Source organism: Diospyros lotus, chromosome 1 (genome assembly GCF_014633365.1).
Source record: "Diospyros lotus cultivar Yz01 chromosome 1, ASM1463336v1, whole genome shotgun sequence".
NCBI lineage: Eukaryota > Viridiplantae > Streptophyta > Magnoliopsida > Ericales > Ebenaceae > Diospyros > Diospyros lotus.
Window position 1 is genome coordinate 28,455,206 of NC_068338.1, and position 25,324 is coordinate 28,480,529.

The following is a 25,324-nucleotide window of genomic DNA, read 5'->3' on the forward strand; positions in this document are numbered from 1 at the left end:
TTTTACACTTCAGATTTTTAAGAGGGTATTTTGATTTTTTTACTTAGTTCATTATAATTTTTTTAAGAAGAATTTATAAGTTGAGTAGCCTATAAGTTCTTCTAAATTAACTAAATAAGTAAAAAAAAAAAAAAAAGAGTAGAAGTTAACAAGAAAATATAATATTTTTAGTTGAAAAAAAAAAACATATGTATATATAACCAAAGGTACAAACGATAAATAACCTAATGATGAATTCTATTACTTATAATTTATTTTATTGAGAGTTATTTATAATAATAGTGTGAACGGCCCACAAAAATTGAGAAAGAACATAAGGTATTTATTCTTTTGTTTGAAGAAAAAAACATCGCAAACATTACTTGGAGATAGGAGACGCAATCAAGTACTACTGTACATCATGCCGTGTTTAGTGGGAAACATAAACAAATACATGATTGATGATATGATGTCAAGCCTTCATCGGGTTGTGCATACCAACCAACTTCGTTCGTTGTGGAGGCACGAAGCATCGCGTGCCAACCGCCAAATTAAAGGCATTAGCAATAAAGCTTGCTGATTGAAACACAAATTTTATACATAAAAGACGAAAGAAATGCTTTGGTTACTGTAAAAACATCAGGTTTCTTCACAAAAAAAAAAAAGAAAAGAAAAGAATAATCAACAAGATAAGTTATACGTTATACGTAGGCCTTGAAGAGGGAATAGAGAAACAGGGTTACCCCACCAGAATTTTAAGCAGGCATCACAATCTGAATCGCCGAGAATGTGTTGATATTTGCCTTGAAAAGACAAGGTGCCCAATATTTCACCGATCAAATATTGTCATTTTTATCCAAAGAAATAAGGACCCAGAAGCTAAAACCAAGCTGCTCTGTACTCCATTGCGAATTTAGGATAAATACATAGATGTAATCAATCTCTAAATCTAGTAAAAAGAAGAGAGATAGAGATAGAGAGAGGGGAAAAAAAAAAAAGTTGACGTTAATTGATGTTGAAGAGCTACTTCTGCACTGGTTGTTTGCCACCAATGGGCCTGAATGCAGAAGGAGATGAAGCCAGCGGAAGTACCTGTGAAGTGGTCGAAAGAATTCTCAGAAAAGACCCATCATCTCTCTCCCCTATAGACTTAGCCTCTCTCTCAAGAACTTGAACTTTGGAGGGGGAGAAGACCTCAACCTGTTGAGCTCTGCTTCTGCTGATGATTCAAACAAAGGATTGAACCCGTAGTGGTTCCTGAATTTTGGCGAAGCCAAAGGGGTGAGATTAGGGGTCTCAACGGCAAGGAGAAAGTCGCTGAGGCTTCTGCTTCTGGCTCTAGATTTGCCGTCATCAGACTCCAAATCTTCCTTCGTTTCTTCGTTAATGGTGAAGAGAAACCGCGGGGGGCCACTGAGATTGTGCAGCCTCATGAGCTCCGAGTCCAAGGCTTCTTCATCGTAGCCCTTTTGGAGTAAGTCTGGTTCAATGCCACTGGCATATGGGTTCGTCGCCAGATGGGCGGGTTGTTGTTGGGGCTTGCCTCTGCCCACAGAAATTGGCTTCTTCCAGCAGAACATGTGGAACCGCTCTTTGGAGTAGCGGGCCTCGATCCCTCCACTAGCGATTCTCCTTCTCCACCACAACAAGTAGTACAGCTCTGCAACTAAGCCCAAGAGGACGCACCCGAAGACTAAACTCAAGCCAATGCCTAAACCGCTAAAAGATTCCATCCAACAGAGGAAACATAGTCCCCTAAATCTGGAAAACAATCCTCCAAACCCTACAAGAAGTTGGAAGAAACCAGAAGTATCTTCTCCGAGTGAAAGAAAAACGGCTAAACGCTCAAAGCTCCATCAGGCAAAAGGCAAAGAGGTGAGGAGATAAAAAGGGAGATATGAGGCTTCTGTGCATTTTGCAGCGAGAAAAGGGGTTGCTTTGCGGAAAGGAAATCCACCGCGTGTACAGCAATCATAGTAATAATAATAATAATAATAATAATAATAATAAAAATCAACTTTCCTGTTGATAGCCTCTCTCTAATCTCTATTTTTGTGAATTCCCAAAACAAAGAGATTCCATTTTCCTTTTTCTTTTTCCTTTCTGTTCGATTTTCCCCAAAATAACATTCTTTCAGGGAAACTGCGGCTGGCTCACATGGGCCGGCACAGCCACTGTTAGTTAATTTGGAAAAGGAACAAAAACGAGAGCAAAATTGCAAAGAAGGAAGAGGGGAAAATAGGACACATATGTCAATCCAATGTATTCACAATATTATTATTATTATTATGATATATTTAAACTTATATATGAAAGAGAACAACACGAGGATTAGAAGCAACGCGTAGACGCAGGTTTGGAGCGTTACACTGGTCACCGGCAAAGATCTAGCTGGAGTAACGTTTGATTGAGATGAGATGGTGAACAGCTGGTTACATGTGCCCAATTCTGGATCGCACGGTAGGCATTTAATATTAATTCTTATAATCAATTCTAACGACAACATGGGGGATGGGCTTGTAAACCAACCCAGCAGGCATGTGGTGGCCATGAACAGGACCAAGCGGGCGGGCCTCAGTTCGGTTCTGGTTTAAGTGGTTCAATGTTGGTCCCATTCTTATATTAATTTTTCGATTTCTGGGACAATTCAAAACAAATAAATAAATAACTACAACTACTGTGATTAATTAATAAAAGAAAAACAATAAGGCTAGAGTAATGATACTAAAATGTGCAGATTGCCAGTCAATGTGAATATATGGTATCAACTTCTGTATGATTCTATAGATTACTTCGGATTCGTATTATTATTTTTTATCACTAAGATTTACATTACTATAGTTTTTTTTTTTTTTATTTCTGTAAAGGAAAATAGAAACATGAAGCCCGCAATCAGTGGCGGAGCGATAAATTTTAGGCATAGATAAAGATTAAATCCTAAACTTTAAATTCTGTTTAAAATTAAATAATATAATATTAAAAATATATATATCAATAAATTATATAATTGATGTATTTTCATATTTTAATAACGTTGTATAATAATATCGTTATCAATTTTATTAAATATCTATTTTTCAATATACACAACTAAATTGTCATTTAATTATTAATCTTTAATTCGATTCTGCAGTCGAGCCTTGATAAATTTCATGACAGACTGTCATTCAATCATTGATCTTCAATTCAATTACGTAGCCGAATCTTGACAAACTTCATGATAAAAAATATATTTTATGTCATAATTTTAAATATATAATTGACAAATTTATAACAAAAAAATAAAAAAAATTAATCCCTTTAATTAAAATCTAGTTAAAGAAATAGTCAATGGAGGTTAACATACACAAAAGAAAAGTAAGTCAAATTTTTAGATATCTTATTTTTAATTTTTGACAAATATTGAAAAAAGCACTGGCAGTCACCACAAGCCACTATGACCGATGATTTTCTACGATCAGAGGCAACCACTCGACACCCTTATTTCCATCGACCAACATACACAAAAATTAATAAAATCTAATAGCCAAATTTCGTAGATCTAAATTTAAACTTCTGACCAAACTCAATGCGTGTAAATGTATTGGCAATTGCGACCGACCACCGTGGCTGGTATTTTTCGACAATCAGAGGTAATTACCCGATACGCTTATCCTCATCGACTAATATACCCAAAATCTAAATTTTTAAAAAAATTCAGGATGGGCATTTAAAAAAAAAAGAATATTAAAAAAATATTAAATTATTATATATAATAATTTTTTAAAAAATTCAGGGTGCGCAACTGGCTGTACGTGGCTCCGCCACTGCCCGTAATGCTCTTGAAGTTCTTTGAGCCTTGGGCTAGTTGAACTGTGCAAAAAATAACATCATTTCTTTACAATAAAGATCAGTATTTTTTAAATACTATGGGTTAGAGGGAAAATCAGTTCGGTTTGGATAGGGAAAAAAAAAAAAAAAAGGTGATTTTCAAAATCTGACTAAGCTATAATTCAATCACTAGCCCGACAAATCGGCATGGTTTGATCAGTTCACTTTGAAAAATTGGTAAATGATCAAAACGTTATTATTAATTCTCTATTTTTTTTCTTTATATTATCTGTGAGAGAAAAAGAAAATGAGAAAAAGTATTTTGGCATTTAAATAAAATTAACAAATGTTTTTCAACAATTTCAAGGAAAGTTTTTCTTATTTTTTAAATATTAGGGTGTTTGTATCTTTTTATTAAATCTCAAAATACTTAGATAACTTATCCTATTTTATATATATAACTAGTGGTGAATCTGTGTGATACACGGGAGAGTTTAATTTAAAAATAAAAAAATAAATTTGTTATTTTAAATAATTTTAACATATTATGTAGGTCACTTGTAAAATACTTATAATTTTTTTTATTATATTATATTTATTTATAAATAAATATTATAAAATCTATAATATATCCACTCAAAGACGTTCATTATTTTTAATTTATTATATTATAATTATAAATATAAATTAAAATTCTTAAATATGAGTAAAAATACATTTTTTCAATAACAACAAAATTTTAAAAATATAAATTTTAATTTCTTCTATAGTCTTAAAAATGTGATACTTTAAATATTAGTTAGCATTGAAGAACCCTAGTATTTGACAACTTTAAATAATTTTTTATGAATTTGTTAAGATATCACATTTTCAAAACTATAATATAATTATTAAAGTAATTAATAATTAATTAATCACTACATTTGATTTAATGTAAGTTTTTTAGGAAGAAAACCACCATTGATTGACACTTATCAAAATACTTTGTTTGAGTATCATATTTTAATATTATATAAATATATATAGAATAAAGATATAAAAATAATATTTTACATAAATAAATAATTTTCTATGACTTAATTAATAGTTTAAGTTGTCTATTAATATTTCTCATAAAACCCATGCAAATTTAATACAAATTTTAGAGGCAAAAAACAGCTTAACAGATTTTTGGAGGGAACAAAAATTTACAAACTATTCTACTTTAATATAATGTATTATATATTATTATATTATACAAAGATAAGATTTTATTTAATTAATAATTTTTCAAGACTTAGTTAATAGGTTTTAAGTGTCTATTCATATTTCTCAAAAATAGTATTTATTTTTTATTGATTGACGGATTAATTGATGAGAAGATTTAACAGAAAATATTTATTTTTAATTAATTAATAGCATTGAAAAATTCATGCAAGTTTAATACAAATTTTAGATGTAAAAAATAGTTTGGCAAATTTTTGGAGGGAAAAAATATTTACATACTATTCTACTATATATTATATATTATATATAATATTTATATTATATTATATAAAGATAGAATTTTATGTAAATGAACAATTTTCTATAACTTAATTAATAGTTTAAGTTTCTATTCATATTCCTCATAAATAGTATTTATTTTTGATTGATTGACGGATTAATTAAATATTTAATATTTACATAATAATGTATTGAAAATCCCATGATTAACATTGAAAAATTCATGTATTTAAAATTTATTATTAATTTTACAATAATTAATACATATTATTTCAAAACAATTGAAAGATTTAAATTATTAATGCAAATTATAAAATGTAAATTATTGTACTAAATGCAAATCATTAATGCAAGTTTTGGGAGAAATTTTATTACTACTTATTATTTCAAAGCAATTGAAAGATTTAAATTATTAATGCAATAAATATTAATTACAAATCATTAATGCAAGTTTTGGGAGAAAATTTCTTTTTTCAAGACTATTCTACTTTTATATATATAAAGATAAAGATATTATATATTATTATATTATACAAAGATAAGATTTTATTTAATGGATAATTATTAATTACAAATCATTCATGCGAGTTTTGGGGGAAAATTTCTTTTTTCAAGAATATCCTACTTTTATATATATAAAGATCCTAGTGCCACTGACACACTTCACAATTCTTCATTTCGAGCTTCTCCGTTGGTCATTGTTCCCCTATTCTTCTTCCCTTGTGTTCTTTCACATTTCTTCTTCTTTTCTAATCTTCTCTTCCCCATGCTCTTTAATCCTTTAGTGTTCTTCTTTATCTTCCATGTTCCTTTCTTCTTTCTCCTTGCTCTCCGATTTTTTAATATTCTTCTTCTTTTATCTTTTTTTTTGTTTCTTCTTCTCCCTTTTTTCATCATACTTCTTTTTATCCATTTTTCTCTTATTCTTTTTCCTCTTCCACTCCTCTTATTCTTCTTCATTCATCTCTTACTGTCGATCTTCTACTTTCTTCTTTTCCATTCATCTCCAACTACCACTTGGCACTTACCTCTTCGGTATGTAAATATATAATATATTCATTTAGGCCAAATAGACAAATATAGCCTGAACTTTAAGTCAATTTTCAATTTTATCCTAATTTGACCTTTACTTCAATTTGGTCATCGAACTTTTAATTTTGTTTCAATTTTATCCTCGATTGAGCAAGCGTATGCTCCTGCTTACGTGATGGCGACTAATGTGTCCAATAACGGACACATTAACAAAAATGACCTCGTTTATGGGTAATGGGTGACAATGAATACATCTAAAACTAGGTTGACAAATCTAAAGTGGGTTTGGAGTGGGCCAATGGGTAAAACTAGATCTGGGTGACCTAAAACAAAAAATGTTGGCTGCTTCAATGATTGACCATTGATGGAGGCCGGGACACTCGCCCACGGCAGCAATGGCTGATGGCAAGGCAGCTGAGTTCGTCGACGATAAAAGGAGAAGAAGGCAGCGATCTTCGGCGAAAGTGGTCGTTGTAACAGTGTCGATCGAAGAAGATGACCAGAGCAAGTCGAACAGTGGACACCACCGCTAGTCGCTGTCGGCCAACCCCAGGTCATTTTCTTCCATCATTCACGTTTTCTTCTTCCTATTCGTGGTTTACCCACAGCCACCGACTGTAATCGTTCCATCATTGTCGATCGAGTGGGCTTCCTCAATTTGTCCTCGTCAACGACGCCCACGACTGTTTGTCTTCGTCAAACATCACCCACCGTCGGCTTGCTTCGATCGAACACCCATCGTTGACTTGCTCCGATCATCTTCTCCGATTGACGCGGTTAACAACAAGCTGAACTTTGGGTTAACCCAACTTGGGTTGGTGATTTTGGGTTTGTGTTTTTGGTTATTAATTTTGGATTTATGATTTTGGTTATTGATTTGTATATTTGATTATTGATTATGTGTGTATATATCTGATTATTTTATATATTTGATTATTAATTTGTGTATTTAGTTATTAATTTTTTGTATTTAATTATTGATTATTGAGTTTATGCATTTGATTATTAATTTTAGCAAAACGACGTCGTTTTGCCTTGTGCATCATAGTAAGAGTAAGGCAAAATGACGTCGTTTTGTTGTTGTGTCTATTATTGGACACCTCAACATGTCACATAAGCAAGGGGCACACACTTGTTCAATCAAAAATAAAATTGAAATAAAATTAAAAGTTTGATAACCAAATTGAAGTAAAGATCAAATCAGGATAAAATTGAAATTTGATATAAAGTTACTATAATTGTCTATTCGGCCTATTAATATATTATCATTAGTTATGCATTTTTAATGGATTTATTTATTTTATAAGAATTTAAAACAATCCAATCCCAATTGGACCATTGAATCGCGAACCACTCCCTTTTTTTCGTTCAATATTCGATCCGATTCCAAAAACATTGATAAAAATAATTTGTGAAATTGTTGAAGAAGTATGGTATACAAACACATACAAGAAAATTTAGATTACCTAATTGGAGAATTCAAAATCAAAAATATTATTTTCTTTGCTTCATTATTATGAGTTTTTCTACATCACAGACCTTCCTCCCATAATTGTAGAGCACCAATTAATCCCTTATGTATTAATTTCCCGTTAGGTTATGGATAATCTATAAGAGCTATCTGCTAGATAGATCTATATCACTTACATGCACATATCACATATATGAATAAGAACAAATAAGACTATATTATGGGACTAATTTTCTGTTTGTATTTTATTCTTTCACAATCTAAGTAATTTCAACATACAAATTAATGTATGTAATTGTTTTCGGACCTAGGCAAGCCCTTGGACGCTGCCAGACAGCCCAGACCCCCTTTTTGAAAATAGGTTGGGCCTAGCCCAATCCACAGAGTGGTGGGCCCAATGCAGTCTTAGCTAATTAATTCGGCATCTTTATATGCAATGACAAGAAGAAAAAAAAAAAGAAAATCAACCTCATGTAATGAATTTATTATTATTACTATTAGGACATGGTTAAATTGTAATAAATATACTTTATTTTTAGACAAGATGCATAAAACTGAAAATAAAATATAATAAATACACATAATCTAAAAATCAAATACACTTGTTACAACTTAACCATTACATTTAGGTTAGGGTTACCTTATTATTATTATTATTACTATGCTAGTTAATTAGTTAATCCACTGTGAACAAGATTTGTGTGTAGAATGTTAGTCACGTCTAACCCTTGCATGCAAAGGCATCCAAGACACTATGGTTAAACATGTGTTAAAGTTTTTCATAACAATATTATATATTAATTTTTTTAGGATAATGATTGGGTTTCTAAACTCATTCAACTAATAATTTAGGTGTCACATTTTAATTGAGTTAACAAATATTAAAATCTAACTAAATTTAAAAATTGAATTATTTCTCAAACTTTTCCCAATTTACTCATCCTTAATTAAAACATGCTTATGCATGAATATTACCAACCATATGCATGCATCTCGTGTGACTTGTGACTCAGTACTTGAGATTAAATTTTGGGTAATTAATTAAGTTTCCTTTAATTTGGGATAATTGATGTTAATTAATGTCTTATGAGTAATGGTTAAGTAATAAAAAAATATACTTTAATTTTAGAGAAATGTATTTATTGTATTTTCCTTTTTATCATTCAAACAATTTTCGTGACTAATAATAAATGCATCCTATTTTAAATTATTTAATCAATTATGTATTAAAAATAAGATACAATAAATACATCTTATTTATTTATTGCTTTAACCTAACATTAGCTTTTAATTAATTAATTTATTATTATTAAAAAAAGAACAGTTGAGCCAATGGGAGATAGGATTTTGGTAAGCCAATAAATTAAGTAAAAACAATGAAGCCAGCAGATAAACACCAGTACACGTACGGGACAAAACCCTTGTGGACAATACGTACATGTACCCAGACCATACGCATCATATCATTTGTCATCTTTTCTAATTTTTCTGAAGAAAATCATGTCTATTTATTTATCTAATGATTTGATTTATTTATAAATTGTTATGTGGACAAAAACACAAAAGTGAAAGAATGAAAGAAACAGGGGGGGTGGGGGTGGGGGGGGGGGCTGCCAATGCCATCTCTGGCAGCCTGCCTGATCTTTCTTTGTTACCATTAACAAGCCCAGCGCAAACACGGACGGACACGGTTTCCTCAATTCCCAAACCCTAAACCGACAAAAAGTATCACTAAATCAGGGAGGGACACTGCTATAGTGTTTTATATATTGGGTATTAGCGCAAAGGAGATGAACTGCAAAAATTACAGTTCAAAACTCTCTCTCTCTCTCTCTCTCTCTCTCGCTCTGCGGTTTGTGTTCTTCTGCTCTGCAATCACTTCAATTTCCAAGCCCTAGCTCTTCACCCCTACCTACAACCTTACAACCCAACCGCTCGTCTTCTTCCTCTTGAAATTCCCATTCTACCCTTCACCATCTCTGTCATTCCCGAGACAATTGCCCCTTCTTCAAGCCTACTTTCGTCTCTTCCACTGGCAGCAGCTGCCCCGCCATGCATAATGTTTTCAGAGAGCTAATTCATCGCCAAAAACAATACGCATGTCATGATCATCATCGTCAAGCTCTACAAAAACCATCATGCGAGGACAAACAGAAAGACAGTAGTTACAAAAATGACGGAGGAGGAGGAGGAGGAGGTGGTGGTGGAGGTGTCGACTTCCGGCGGCGGTGCTCCAGCGAATTCGCGGTGGAATCCGACCAAGGAGCAGATTGGCATTCTGGAGAGCCTGTACAAGCAAGGGATTAGGACGCCCAGTGCGGAGCAGATACAGAAGATCGCCGGAAAACTAGGGGAATTCGGCCACATTGAAGGCAAGAATGTCTTCTACTGGTTTCAGAACCACAAGGCCCGGCAAAGGCAGAAGCAGAAGCAAGAAAGAATGGCCTGCTTCAATCGCTATCTTCACCACAACTTTAATCCACCTCCTTGCCCCACTGGTACGTTGGCCTCTCTAATTTAATTCATTTCTTCATATATATATATGAATGGCCTGATTCAGTATATTTTCTGCCTCTATATTGTTTGTTTTCTTCTGTTTCCAACGTAAGACCACTGTTCGTCTTTGCCATAGAAGCCTTTCTTTTAACTTCGCCACCTTCTATATATGTGATTTTCCATTAATTTTTATTTCATATATACTTGAATAAATATAAAAGTAAATCTTTCTGTTTATATTCAGTTGTGTCATATCATGATCATGTTTCTATTCGAAGATGAAAGTTCGATTGATTTTTTGTTTGTATACAATCACTCATCATCAAATAATAAAATATCCATGTTTATCACATAATATTAATTAGCTAACCATTATGAGTCATGACTCCTCTTCTTCAAGTTGCCTTCCTTTTTTTCGCCGTCCTGATTTAAGTCTGTGTTTATGATCAGTTGTTCGAAGCCCTTTGTATCATCTTCCCCAGAACGAACTAGGGTTCTTCCAACAACACCAGAACCAGAAGATTCTTTTACATGGCGGCACCGAGAGGAGACCGGCGGCGCCGGAGACAGTACTGGAGAAGATGATAAGTTACAGAATGATGAGTTCGATGAGTGATCGTCATGGAGTGTTTGATGATAACTACAACTCTAAACACGAAACGTTGCCTCTCTTTCCACTGGAGCCCACGGGAATTTTGCAAGTGAAAACGACGGCGGAGCCAGCTGATCCTCTTGCTTCAACCTCAGCTGAGAATTCAACTGCTCCTTCGAGCTCCTCAGAGACATCGGGCATTGAAGATGAAGGTTCTGGTTATGGACGACCTTTCTTTGATTTCTTCTATGGGAATGGTTCTTGCTAGCTAGCTAGAGTGACTGAATGACAAGAAAGCTGTTTATTGCATTGCTTGGTTTTGGAAGCTAGGGTTTTTTTCTGGTATGGAATAGATGGGCGTAGATATGGCTTTTGATTGATGAGGTTTTCTCTTTGATGGAAGCGATTTGTACGGGGTTTTTGGCCTTTTTGTTAACCTATTTTACTTTGGGGATGCTCATTATTTTACTTTATCAATTTGGTCACGTTGGTTCAAATTTGACATTATTAACTCATAATCAAATCGATTTTATTTTGATTTATTTATACAATTAGACTCAAAATAGAAGTAATTTCTATACAAAACTGAACTAACCCAACCCAACCCAAAATAATAACAATGCTCACTAAATAATTTGACCTAAGCACAATACAATAATTAGCAATTTATTTTAAATAATGACAAATAACTCACGATAAACAATTAAGAAATTTATAAAATATGTCAAATAACATTAAATGTTTATGCATTAACATTGCATATTTTTAGTTTATTTATATATATATTGATTGGTTCAAGTCCGGTACATGAATTTGAAGGCCTAGACATAAAACCAATTTCATCTTTATTAAATCCAATGTTTTGGACCTAAAATCGAATCAATTTACTAAAAAATCAAATCAAGCTTGATTCGATTTTGAGTGGGTAAAATTAATTTAATATACACTCATTGAACTTTAAAAATATAACTATTTACTCATTGAATTTTGTTCAATGTCAACCATCCATCACTTCGTTACATCACCGTTTAATCTTGAAATATATTAAAAGATTTTTGTATGCATTGAGATCATTTATTTCTCAAACTAAAAGTCAAAAACTAAATTAATGATTCAAATTAAAAAAACTACTATGCAAACCAAAAGTTAAAAAAAAAAATATTTGCTTAGATTTTTTTATCTTCATTACAAAGAACAAAATTCAACATATTCAATAATAAGACCAAAAGCCAAAAATTGAAAATATGTCGGTCATCGGATATGACCAAAAATTGAAAGTATGTCGGTCACCGGATATGACCAATTTGGTCTCATTATTAAATACATTTTTTATGAATTTTGTTATTTATAATGGAGATAAAAAATTAAATACATTTTTTTGTGAATTTCATTATTTGTAATGGAGGTAAAAAAATCTAAGTAAATATTTTTTTTTTTTACTTTTAGTTTGCATCAATAAATTTTTTTAATTTGAATTATTAGTTTAGTTTTTGGCTTTTGGTTTGAGAAGTAAGTGATCTCAAATTCATACAAAAATATTTTAATATGTTTCAAAATCAGACAGTGATGTAACGGGTATTTCAAGATCAAACGGTAATGTACCGGGGTGATGGATGGTTGACGTTGAGCAAAATTCAATGAATAAATAGTTATATTTTTAAAGTTCAGTGAATGTATGTTAAATTAATTTTTGACACGTCAGATTTCGTTAGCATTTTTTGTTTATAATAGTTAACGGAATTATAACAAATGATGAATGGTTAACTTTGAATAAATTTTAGTGAATAACTGGTTACAATTTAAAATTTAATGAGTATTTATTAATTTTACCCGATTTTGAGTCTACCCAAATGCATAGACACTCCCACTTTAATTGCTCAAAGCGCCGTTGAGATGATAGTGATAAGATGATCATATGAAGATAGGGAGCTTATAATTAAGCTCTCTATATTGTTTATTTTTTATGAAGGTAATTTGAACATTTATTTAGTCAACGTAAACCCCTTTTAAGATCATTTATGGCCGTCAAAAACATGAGATGTAGAGTACCATTTTATCAACTAAGTTTATGGAAACCTAATAAGCTCTTCATGATTTCGAACATGTGATAAATATTTTTAAGCTCTTAAAAAAATTTAAAATCTTTCTTTGTCCAAAATTTAAACTAATGCCTTTAGGTTAGTTTTATCAAATTATGATTTTATCAAATAATGCTTTCAGATTATGTAGTTGGGGCAATGAAAAGCTGTTCCATTGGAATATAAATTATGATTTTATCAATATATATATATATATATAATGACATTTCTCTCTTTCTCACCATTTGAGGATGAGTGTTAGACATGTTTTTATTTTCTTTTCTATTTTTCAATCATTCCCTTTCCCTAAGTTGATTAGTGCATTCACAAATCACTATAGTTTATATGGATTTTACCATTGTTAAACTCTCTAGTTGGGAGAAAATAGAGTATTGTTACTGAAATATAACAATCAAGATTTATTAGATTTAGAGAAGCTCGACAAAAAGTTGATAGGGGCTAGCAAGAAGGTGGTGCAAAGCCTATGCTGTAAGGCATCATCGAAAAGGGCTAAGAACTGCTCAAGAGATGACTCAATACGGCTATTTGAGAGAGCAAGAGAATATGTAGGGCAAAACTCAATTCGTTGTCTGGGAGAGCAAGAGATACATCTCATGAATCACCCCAAGAAAATTACCCGAGAAAGGGCCACTTGAAGGGTCTTTGGAATTGAGAGGACCCAAAGGGTCTTCCAAGTTAGCACTAGGAGAAGGGTCTCGGGGAAAGCTGCGAAGCTCTAGAAAAAGTGTTCAGAAGCTCTAAGAGGCCTTCCGAAAGAGTCTCCACTGTCCAAGAAGGTGTCCAAAAGAAATGTTTAGTCTTCAAATGTACAAGGTAGGAAGCAATCAGAAGGCACGCAGATCTCTCTTGTGCAAGCCTTTCAATGCCTAAATTAGGTGCTCCTGTCATGAAAAGGTGTTGATGTAGATCTAATGCGATGTAGAAAAGAAGCTTTGAAAGAGTAAACACTCTTTGAAAAAGGTGTTGTTGAACTGTGTGAGTGTTTGATCTAAGGTTTTGGGATTATGATCTCCAAAAATGTAGGGTCAAGAGATATGTATAAGCATTGAGTAATTGGGATATGTGACACATTAGGACATGTGACACGTGCATGAGAACTCGTTGCATGAAGGTGCACAAGTCTTCAGGTGCCTCAGGTTAGACTCGGAACACTAAAAGAGACCAATCTTTGGAGGATAAGGGCACACCAAATTATTGAAAAACAACTTAGGTCAAGCTGTGGGAGAAAGGTCTCCTGAAAAATGGCTCGACCAGATAGCTAGTGAGGTGGATAGGCCAAGCCTTTGGGAAAATAAGTCCTCGAAGGGTACTCGAAAGACCTAGCCAAGTCTTTGGGGCACCCCGAAGACCCTTCTGAGAGACAATCTCTCGAGTGGCTTTTCCTTCTTTAGGGGAACTACCCTTCAGAAAAGTGCCCCCGAAGACTGTGTAACAAAAGAGATGGAGACAGAGAAAGTGAGAGTGAGACAAGATGTATAAAATATCTCAAAAGGCAAAAATAAAAATAAGAAATCCCCAATCAAAAATAAAAATAAAAAGTCATTACACTTGGCATCATTTAGAAAGAAATAAGACCACTTCATTCACCTGCAGAAGGTGGATCTACATCCATACCTCCTCTAATATTGTCGCCAGAACCCTCATACACCTGCGCAGTGATGGGATTGCAGATGCTTTCCAGTTCTTTCATCTTGTTCTCAAATTCATCCGCCTTAGCAAGCTCGTTCTCCTCGACCCACTGAATTGTTCGTCGGACCGCATCTTCAATCTTCTCCTGGTCAGGAGCAGAGAGTCTGGGGCCAATGTTTTCTTCATCCTTGATTTTCCTCCTAGCGTTGTAGGCGTAGCTCTCCAATGCATTCTTTGCCTCCACCTTCTTCTTCCGCTCCTCATCCTCAGCCTTGTAAGTCTCAGCCTCTTGAATCATCTTCTGGATCTCCTCAGTGGACAGCCGACCCACGTAATTGGTGATGGTGATTTCGTTCTTGTGCCCTGTAGTTTTGTCCTCAGCAGAGACGATCAGAATACCATTGACATTAATATTGAAACAAATGTTAACCTTGGGGGCACCCCTTGGACCTGAATGAATTCCTGAAAACACAAAACTACCCATTAAGTTGTTGTCACTGGCCATGGTTCTCTCCCCCTCATACACTTGAATCAACACTTCAGGCTGGTCATCATGGCACGTCGAAAACAGCATCTCTTTCGAAGTAGGAATGGTGCTGTTTCTTGGAATGACAACAGTCATTACTCCTCCGTCAGTCTCTACTCCAAGAGAAAAAGGGGTGATATCTATCAACAACAGATCCCGCACATTCTCATTGTTCTCATCACTCAAAATGGCAGCCTGAACAGCGGCACCATAAGCGACAGCTTCATCAGGGTTAATGCTTTTGCAGAGCTCCTTCCCATCGAAGAAGTCCTGCAACAATTGTTGAACCTTGGGAATTCTAGTAGATCCACCAACGAGAACCACATCATGAACGCTGCTCTTGTCCATTTTCGCATCCCTCAAACACTTTTTAACGGGCTCCATGCACTTCCTGAATAATCCCATGTTCAGCTTCTCAAACTTAGCTCGAGTAATGGTTGAACAAAAATCAACGTCTTCATACCCAGAATCAATTTCTACTGTAGTTTGAGTAGTCGACGAGAGAATCCTCTTCGCCCTCTCACAAGCTGTTCTCAACCTCCTCAGTGCTTTTGCGTCCCCACTAATGTCTTTCTTGTGCTTCCTCTTGAACTCCTGCACAAAGTGGTTCAACATTCTGTTATCGAAGTCTTCACCTCCCAAATGCGCGTCACCGGCAATAGCTTTGACCTCAAAAATACCCTCTTCAATGTTTAGGAGACAAACATCAAATGTCCCACCACCAAGATCAAAGATAAGCACGTTTTTTCCACCAACACTGTCAGCTCTCTTATCAAGCCCGTAAGCAATGGCAGCAGCAATTGGCTCCTTGATGATACGCAAGACATTAAGACCAGCTATAACACTAGCATCTCTTGTTGCCTGTCTCTGAGATTCGTTGAAGCAGGCAGGTACTGTAACAACATTATTTTTCACCGTGGTGCCAAGGTAATCCTCTGCAATCTTTTTCATTTTTGTGAGGATCATCGAAGAGATCTCCTCAGCAGCAAACTGCTTCTCTTCACCCTTGTACGAGACAACAATCATTGGCTTGTCACTAGGATCAGCTATAACCTTGAAAGGCCACATCCTGATATCACTCTGCACTGAGGGATCACCGTATCTTCTTCCAACCAAACGCTTAGCATCTGAAAACCCAATTTCAAACCCCATTTAGGAGACAAAGCACAAACGTTTATACATACTTCTGAAACGGGCTACTGAATGAAATACTATCCACTAGGAGCAGTGTTCTTAACACATATTTTCAATTATTTAGTGATAACAGGCAATTGACAGATAAAACAAAGCATGCCATGATTAGAAACCAATTTAAGCCTCAAAGCAACACGTGTTTGGATCCAAATTGGTCAATCCTACACATATGAATTTAGGAAAACATCCCTAAGATAATCTATTGAGGCATCATTAAGGAAAGAAGACATTAAATAAATCCTAGCTCTAACTCCTATATATTCATAAACAAGATAAAGTTTCCATCATCTCTTCAATGAAAGTAGAATTTATAGAAGCGCCATTAGAATTTATACCAAAAAAGGACTTACATAGTAGCTACTCCCAAAATTATATCAGATGCACCCTATGGTATGTGAAGCAAAATTTTTACAAACTCGTATTTTAAGCGTTTTATGGATTTTAAGTCTATGGAATACTAGGATTAATGCTAAATTTCAGATAGAAACACAAACTTTCTTCGAGCGCATTAGATAATGACTTGCAGATTACTTGGAAAGTACTACACTTTCTCAAATCTAACCAAGCAATCTTCTGGGAAGAAGAGAAAAGGAGTTAGGCAACAAATTAAATGAATGATTTGGGGAAGAATGAAGAACTGAATACAGCATGCGTATGCATATATCTAGTAGCTATGTCGTACAATAATGACAGAAAACAACTAGCATATTTATCAGTTGATGAACATTTGTTTCAGTGAGCATAAGATCGCATCCGGAATAGATCTAAGATAAGATATGCATATACAAAACTCTTCAGTTGTGCGTGCAACTTAAACAAAAGGAATATATAAGGCATAGCAGATAAAAAATAGTTGAGGAACTTACCTAACACAGTGTTGGTAGGATTCCCGGCGACCTGATTCTTGGCAGCATCACCAATCAAACGCTCTGTATCGGTGAAAGCAATGCAAGATGGTGTTGTCCTATTGCCCTGATCATTGGGAATTATATCAACATGACCATGTCGCCACACACCAACACAGGAGTAAGTTGTTCCAAGGTCAATCCCAATCGCTAGGCCTTCACTTTTTCCTTCCATATCTTCTCTCCAACCAAACGAAACAATCACATCAATCTCGCAAAGCAGATGCTGAAATAAGAACAAACTCTACTGGAAATGGAAAATTTGCAGAGAATCTAGGGTACGCAAAGGAGGCCTAGATAAGAAAGGAAAAGCTACATTCCGAGAATGTTCCAAGTGGTGGCCTGACAGCCGTCATATCGAAATTTTTGGGCGGTAGGAGATATGGTGGATAATTGGTAGTAGTTCAACTCCCACACTCCAACAGAACTTTGTAATTCTATTTTGAGCAAAGGCGAAGCCTCATTGGGGCGGGGGCCATGCCAACCCCCCCCCCCCCCCCAAACTTTCAGTTACTTTCAAGAATTTTTTTCATTCATTTACCCCCTATATCTTTCAAGATTTTTTTCATTTACCCCCTTTATACTGTTCAAGAATTTTTCATACCTCCATTTTTCAAGATTTTTTTTTTCACATACACTATGTTTTTTCATGGGACATTAAGAATTTATTTATAGTTTTTGCAAGGATGACCCCCCAATAATATCTTATACTAAGGAAAAAAGTAAGTACTTTCATAAAAATAAAGAGGTACATATATTTTCTATTCTTTAAGCATATATTTTCATTGAGCCTATGGGAATATATATGAATGCATATAATCATATTTATATATTAAATCTTTGGCCCCCATGACAATATTTATCATGCTCTGCCCCTGATTTTGAATCTAGACATTTTGAGAGTTTTCGAGGCACAACCTGTGGTTCAAAAATCTAGAGATGGTTTGGGTGGAGGTTTGGATGACAACTGTCATTGATCCTCAAAATTTATCTTTTGCCACTTTGAGGACAAATTATCATCCCATGAGATACACTTTTGTTTCAAATAACTTATGGTGAATTACACTCAAACTCCTTGTAGTTTGGGTCAGTTTTAAGGATATCTCTTGTAGTTTATTTTTGGCATTCAACATATCTGTGCCTTATGCTTTAGACACCCACCCCTTCCAACTTAAGGAGAGCAATTGCAAATATAACTCAAATAAAAAATAAAGCACATAAAATGGGTGTCTCCAATAAAAAATAAAGCATGGGGATCTTAAATATAAGAAGCAAACCACAAGAGGTCTCCTTGAAAATTGTCCAAACTAATTTTTACCTAGCAAAGAAAAAAAGGTTCATACTACAAGGAGTCTGGATGAAATATATCTAAGAATTTATAGGATTAACCAGGGCATACATATCCCAATGGGTATTTGGCTAATAATTTAAATGAAAAAGTTTTCTTAATGGATGAGTATAGAATAGAGAAAAAAGTTCACATTTCCAAAGATGAGTCAAAGGCAAGTATGAGTTCCTCTGACCTGCACATATTTTAAATAATTTTTATTTTAGTTTATATGCATACAATTTTGTTTTTATATATAGATATATATATATATATTTGTGTAAAAATAAAATATTTTTTCTTTAATTTATCATCAAACTAGTGATTGAGTCCATGCAATGCAGTTTGGTTGCAATCTCATTTAATGAATGGGACAGCTTAAAACAATTCACAATTTGTTTCCCAACACTCAGGCATCAAATAAAGCAAAGGAGAAGGCAAGATTTCTTAAAAACCATTTTATACTCCATTTTTTGTGTTTTTGTTGAACCAAAACTGCATGGAACATAAGAGTCCAAAACTTCGTTCCCATTATATTCAGTTCTCTCAATAACAGTGTGTCAGGACCTTAGGGTGTATAGTAGCTTACAGTAGGGTTGAGTGTAGCGGATTATTCCTGAGGAGTTGTTGTTAATTCTGTTACCTTGTTAGCAATAGTTATTTGACTATTTGTATTTTATATTAAGCTGTTGAAGTAGCTATATAACGCTACTAGGACTGTTATAAGGGATTATAGAGAAATATCAATTGAATCTTCTGATTTCCTTTCTCCGAACTCTCTCTCCCTCTCAGATCTGTCTCTTTCTCTCCCTCAGCTTCTCTTATTCTCTTTCTCCCTCCCGATTCTCTCTGATTCTCCCTCTATTCTCCCTCTCGATCTCCCTGTTTCTTCCGCCTACTTCTTCTTTTAACTCTCTTTCTCTAATTCTGCCCTAATTCTCTCATTCAGCAGAGAAGTCAATTTCCAGGATCCTACTCAAACGCTAGGTAAACCCTAGGTACATGACACAAAGCAGATCCCAAATTCAAATGAATTCATCTCTTTTACCTAAGGTTTCCCTTTCATTGCACAACTATATCACATTGTGTAACATAAATTCATTTTCCTTAAATTTCTCAAACTTTCCCAGAAAATTGCCCGATCCGGTAAATAGAATCGAAAAAATCATCAGGGAAAACCCATCTCAACAATCAAATTACCTTTTCATTGATCATGAGTGTCATCGACATCCAACGTCCGCCTCAGGGTCGAAATTGGGCCACAGGTAATTCTCCCAGTACTGGCTCACCTCCAAAATAATCACACCCTAAAGGGGGCGAGCCTCCGGCTGCCCCTCACCGGTAACCCCGTCTCCTTAATCTCGTTCACCAACCAATGGACTAACCGGCATCTTCAGGAGTCTCATCGCCGCCAGGCATGGACCAATTGGTCACAGCAATTTCGGTAAGGCGGTCCGCTGGATGTCGAGCAGAGTGACGGAGTTGGGCAGAGAAGAACCGATCTGGGACCCTGGCGACTTCTCTGGGGCCTGCTGTGTGGTAGCACCGCCTTCAACAACCGAGTACTCCGCAAAGCAGTGGCGCCTCCGGTGCTGCATGACTTCGTCATCTTCTCGCCACTGTCGAATTGGAGTTTAGGGTTTTTATAAGTTGCAATTTCTCTGTAGAGAAGGGAATTAGGGCTTGGAGAGTTGGTCTCAGATAAAACTCAGAGACAGAGAGACGGGGTAAAGGATATCGGAAGCCCCTTCGCGTAGAACTCTCAGGAAGATGCAAGGGGTGTTCGCTTGCCGCTGCTGGTTAATTTTAGAGCCGTTTGGCTAGGCCTTTTAAACAGAGTTTTAAAATTATTTTTAGTTTTAAAATTTTAAATTATGTAGCATGTTAATTAATAAAAATATTTAAATAAAATGTACCTAAAATTATTAATTATATAAATATATATTTGATAAAATAAAAGTCTAAAGTTGTTATGAGTAAAAATTGACCCCAAAAAATGTCATTTTCCTTTATATAAATAAATTCATTAACAAGTAATTATCATAAAAACATAATTAATTATATTTTATAACAAAAAATAACATATATTATATTTTAATTAATAATTTTTTATACATCAAATAATATATTTATATAGACTGAATTTATATATTTGTATAAACTTTATATAAATTATTATATATTTATCTAAAAAACCTACTAGATAAAGAAATATATGTTTATATATTTATATATATAATAATTAATAAATAAATAAATAACTTAAGATTCATCGATGATTGAGATCAATTTCGTTGTTGGCAAATAATTCATCGAAACCCATAATCAATAGATTCTATTAAGGGAGAAAATTTTGTACCGACGATAGATTTTAGATTATTGAAATCAAGAATCCAAAAACTAGAGACGAGAAAGATAAGAGATAGAGAAAATGTGATAATAACAGATAATTATTATTATCTTTTTAAAAAAAATAATAATGAATGTAGTTGTTTCTTTTACACCACCTGATAACAATAATAAAGACATCAGGCAATGACAATGATGACAACAATAATAATGATAATAACAAATAATATTGACAAAAAAAATTAAGGTAACTTGAAATTTTTTAGTCTATTTAAGGGTTTTTTTTTTCGTCAATTTCAGCTTTTGTATGTATAGTTTTAAGCTTCGAAAATAAAAAATTAGCCCTCTATAGTTTTCTAAAATCATTGATACGAAAACATTTAAATTAACTAACGTGTTAACTACTTAAACCTAGACAAACACTCCAAATTTTCTAAAAATATCGATGATTAGCTTTAAAAGGAGTATTAACTAACTTTAAGTCTAGCCAAACACTCTCTTAGATTATAAGTTATATTAGGCACCATCATTTTAAATTTAATTGCGTTCTGCAATTTATAAGTTATTGGGATCAAAATTTTAATTTATAACATTTAAGTTTCTTCAAAAACACTGAAGTTGATAAAAGAAAATGACTAGTTTGCCCTCAACATTGGTTACAGATCTCACACAACCCCTTTCCCTCAATCATCATTATTGGTTGCCAGTATCTCTCCATAATCCATCTATCATCAGTTGTTAATGATATAGTTGTATATATATTTTACGATAGATACACATATATATACATCTCTTTTTTTTTGCTAAGATATTTTTATAAAATTACATAAAAATATATTTTTACATAGTTATATATATTAACAATGTATATTTATATATATGATTTCCGTACCTATACATAAAATATATTTATATATTTTTTATTAATTAAACATACATCTAAATAGTATTTATTAACTAAATATCAAACTTATTATATAACAAGTCATAATATGTGTCGTACCATTTCATAAAAACAATTAATTAATTTTTTATCTAGAAATTAATTTTGTAAATTTATTTGTAAAAATAAGTGGTATGTCATTTTTGATCATTTTACAACTTCTAACAACTTAAAAGTTTTTATTTTATCAAACACTTGACTAAATTGACAGTTTTAAACATATATTATCTAAATAATTTATTTATTTAAAAGAATTATAACTTACAAGTTTTAGAGAATTAGGCTGCATTCTCTGTTTTAATTTTTTATTTTAAAATTTAAATTTATTTTTAATTTTTTGTTTTGGTAGTTTGTTTTCAAAAAATTGAAAACATGTTTTGTTTGTCAATTTGAAAATTTATTTTTCAAAACAGAAAACTAAAAAATACGTTCAATTGAAATTTTAAGAATAATTTTTTAATAGCATTTAATTTAATTATTTAATAAATTATAATTATTTAATACTAATATATTATTAAAAATTATACATTTTAAAGTTGATAAATCTTGTAATATTTTTTCTCGTTACATAATAAAATATTAATAAAAATAAATTAATTTGAAAAAAAACATAAAAATAAAAATTAAAGAAGTAGACTGATAATTACATAATGTGATTGTGAATGATAAGATTGCACCAAATAGTTTAATAGTAAGTGAGATATAATTATAAAATTTAATATAAATATAAAAATAAATATAATTTAAGAATTAAAATAATAAAATAAAATTACAAACTCTGATTTTTTATGATAAATAAATAAAACTAAACATATCTATTATTTAACATATAAATATATACATACATATCCCCCGGCGTCTTTCTCTCCCCTGTCTAGTCCTTTCTCTGTTTAAGACTCATTATCTCCCAAACTCGAGAAACCCACTCACTTTTTTAAACCAAACCTTTCATCTATATATATCCCCCCCCTCCTCCCCCACGTCTTTCCCTCTCATGTCTAGTCCTTTCTCCACTTAAGACTCATTATCCCCCAAACTCAAGAAACTCACTCACTTTTTGAAACCGAACCTTTCATCTATGTATATTCCCCCCCCCCCCCCCCCCCGCCCCCCGCGCGCGTCCTTCCCTCCCTTATCTAGTCCTTTCTTTGCTTAAGACTCATAATCCCCCAAACTCAAAGAAACCCACTCACTTTTTTGAAACCAAACCTTTTATCTATATATATATATATATATGTTATCGTCGCACCTCATCGCTAAAGCCCGTCTTTGTTGCTTCTTACCACTGAAGCCTCTTGCCACTAGAGTAAAAAATGAAAGACTCACCGCTGAACAACGGATGTGGGTTGCTGGTTGGAGGAAACGACCAAAACAAAGAAAAGAAAGGAAGAAGAGAGATGGTGGTCGCAACGGTGATGGTGGTGGTGATGGCCTTGAAAAGAAAATAATAAAGAAGGAATAGTCGAACGCACGTAAGGATGGAAGCCGTAAAGAAGGAATAGTCGACGCACGTGAGGATGGACATGTTTTGGATTTGGGAGATTGTTTTGGCTGAAAATAGCCAAAACGAGTTTTACACGTTTTGAGTTTTGTGTATAATTTTTTTTTTGTGTTTTGAAAAATATATTTTTGAAAATAGATAAATAAATGCGCTTTGAGTATTTTATAAAATTAAAAACTAAAAATGAATTGAAAACAAGAAAGAAAACACAGTCTTAATGTTTAAGTTCTCTTATAAATGACAAGTCAAGCACGAAGAAAATAGAAAATAAGCACGAAGGGTGAAGATAGAATAATAAGGTCCATAAACCTTTCTTAAAAATGACAAGCCAAGTCCGAAGAAAATAGAGAATAAACACAAATTATGAAAATAGAAGAATGATGTCTATAAAAAAGGGTGAATTCAGGTAGGTGGGTTGGGCAAAATTGAGGGTAGACTAGACTAAATTTAAGCTGAACTACTACTAAAAAATCAAAACATTTACATTATAAATATAAATTTTGTTGTGGGTTGCCCTAGGCTGAAGCCAATGGCACTTCACCCCTGTCTATAAACCTTAAGGCTTAGGGATTACAATTGATCCACCCCAAAGATATATGGTTCTCATGAATTTGTAGATGAGAGAGAGATTTTTGAAAAATAAGATGTAGAGAAATATTATTTTAGGGAAATCTCTTAAAATAAGAAAATTTCATAAAGGCATTGACTATAAAATATTAGATGGGCAAATTACCTTTTGGTGAAAACAATAGCCAAAATTTTTAGGGGGTATAATCAAAATCCGAATAAGCCCTTTAATATGTGATCACTTGTTTATATATACAAAATGAGAGTAAGTGAATTTAATTTGTTAATTCAAATGAAAAAAATGTCTTTCTCGATGATAGTTACTATTATATCTCACAATTTAAAACTATTAATGTAAGTACCTCCGCCCGGATATCTCAGCCGCCCAGACTATCCGAACGGGAACACTTACGAAAGGGAAAAAATAATGAAACACGAGACAAAGACCACCCCGGCATGCATACACAAAAAATAAGAACAGCGGAAGCAAAGCTCAAGACATGCATGCACTATGGGTACCCCGCTAACACAGCGGTCACAAGATAAATAAAATAAACACAAACTCCTGTGCCGGCATACACGAGACTCGAGGAAAGACTTGGCACAGTACGAAAATAATAGAGTAAATCCTATTCAGACATCAGAGTTGACAGGGGATTGACGGGATTGCTTGTACACCATACCGACTTTACTGCTAAACGCTGACTCTCTTGCTCGGACCCACGCTGGCACTACCTGGAATGATGGAAAGTAAAGTGAGTCGAGAGACTCAGCAAGCATAAGGAAAAGAAAGACTGAAGGCTGAACATAACCAGAAAACTCTCCCCAAAATAAACCCCCATGTACACACAAGCCATGAGACGCTACAATACAATAGTGGAGCATAATAAAAGCACATACCGGTCCTTGGGGCCCACACAAGACACACGGCACCCAAGTCCCATACCAACCTGCCGCTGCCCTGAAAGGCAACAAATATCTCCACAAACCTGCACGCGCGATCCCGGGCTGGTACTCCCGTCGTCCGTCCCCATCGGTACTCCCGACAACCGAGCCATAGGCTCCCTCGGAACGGTACTCCCGTCCGAGAACTAATAACTACAAGTAGCCATGCAATGCACATAAAAATGCAATGGCGTAGTGAGTATCAACGTGATACAAGGCGCCCATACATCCAGGCATCAGGCCATGCTCCGCCCATATAGTAAACCACACACGATGCATATGCCCGTGCTGGATGCAATCTAACCAAACTAGAATGTCCGTGACCAAGCATAACCAAATCATGATAATCCCAACATGCAGCCCGTACCTATGTGCACATCAAACCATGTAACAAGAATAAAATAAAAACAGGCATGCTATAATCACATAACGGCAGAGCTAGTTAGCAGTGCCTGGCACCGGTTAGCAGTCTGT

At 33.9% G+C, this 25,324-nt stretch overlaps 3 protein-coding genes across 4 annotated transcripts; 1 reads left to right on the forward strand and 2 right to left on the reverse strand.

The window, feature by feature from the left end:
- Positions 1-1,121: 1,121 nt before the first annotated feature.
- LOC127786526 (uncharacterized) lies at positions 1,122-1,712 on the reverse strand. Its single transcript, XM_052314027.1, has one exon. It carries the CDS (start codon positions 1,710-1,712, stop codon positions 1,122-1,124), a length of 591 nt encoding a protein of 196 aa, XP_052169987.1.
- Positions 1,713-9,768: 8,056 nt separating this feature from the next.
- On the forward strand, positions 9,769-11,229 carry LOC127791743 (WUSCHEL-related homeobox 2-like). The gene is made up of 2 exons (XM_052321726.1): positions 9,769-10,275; positions 10,724-11,229. Exons 1-2 carry the CDS (start codon positions 9,882-9,884, stop codon positions 11,131-11,133), a joined length of 804 nt encoding a protein of 267 aa, XP_052177686.1. The 5' UTR covers positions 9,769-9,881; the 3' UTR covers positions 11,134-11,229.
- Positions 11,230-14,420: 3,191 nt separating this feature from the next.
- LOC127809153 (heat shock cognate 70 kDa protein-like) lies at positions 14,421-20,333 on the reverse strand. Of its 2 annotated transcripts, none has more exons than XM_052347881.1 (3): positions 19,746-20,333; positions 17,180-17,395; positions 14,421-16,246 (listed from the first exon to the last, which is right to left on the reverse strand). In XM_052347881.1, exons 2-3 carry the CDS (start codon positions 17,391-17,393, stop codon positions 14,544-14,546), a joined length of 1,917 nt encoding a protein of 638 aa, XP_052203841.1. In that variant the 5' UTR covers positions 17,394-17,395; positions 19,746-20,333; the 3' UTR covers positions 14,421-14,543. The 2 variants fall into 2 exon arrangements, with proteins under 2 accessions (XP_052203841.1, XP_052203831.1); XM_052347871.1 differs by having other exon boundaries at positions 17,180-17,444.
- Positions 20,334-25,324: the final 4,991 nt, after the last annotated feature.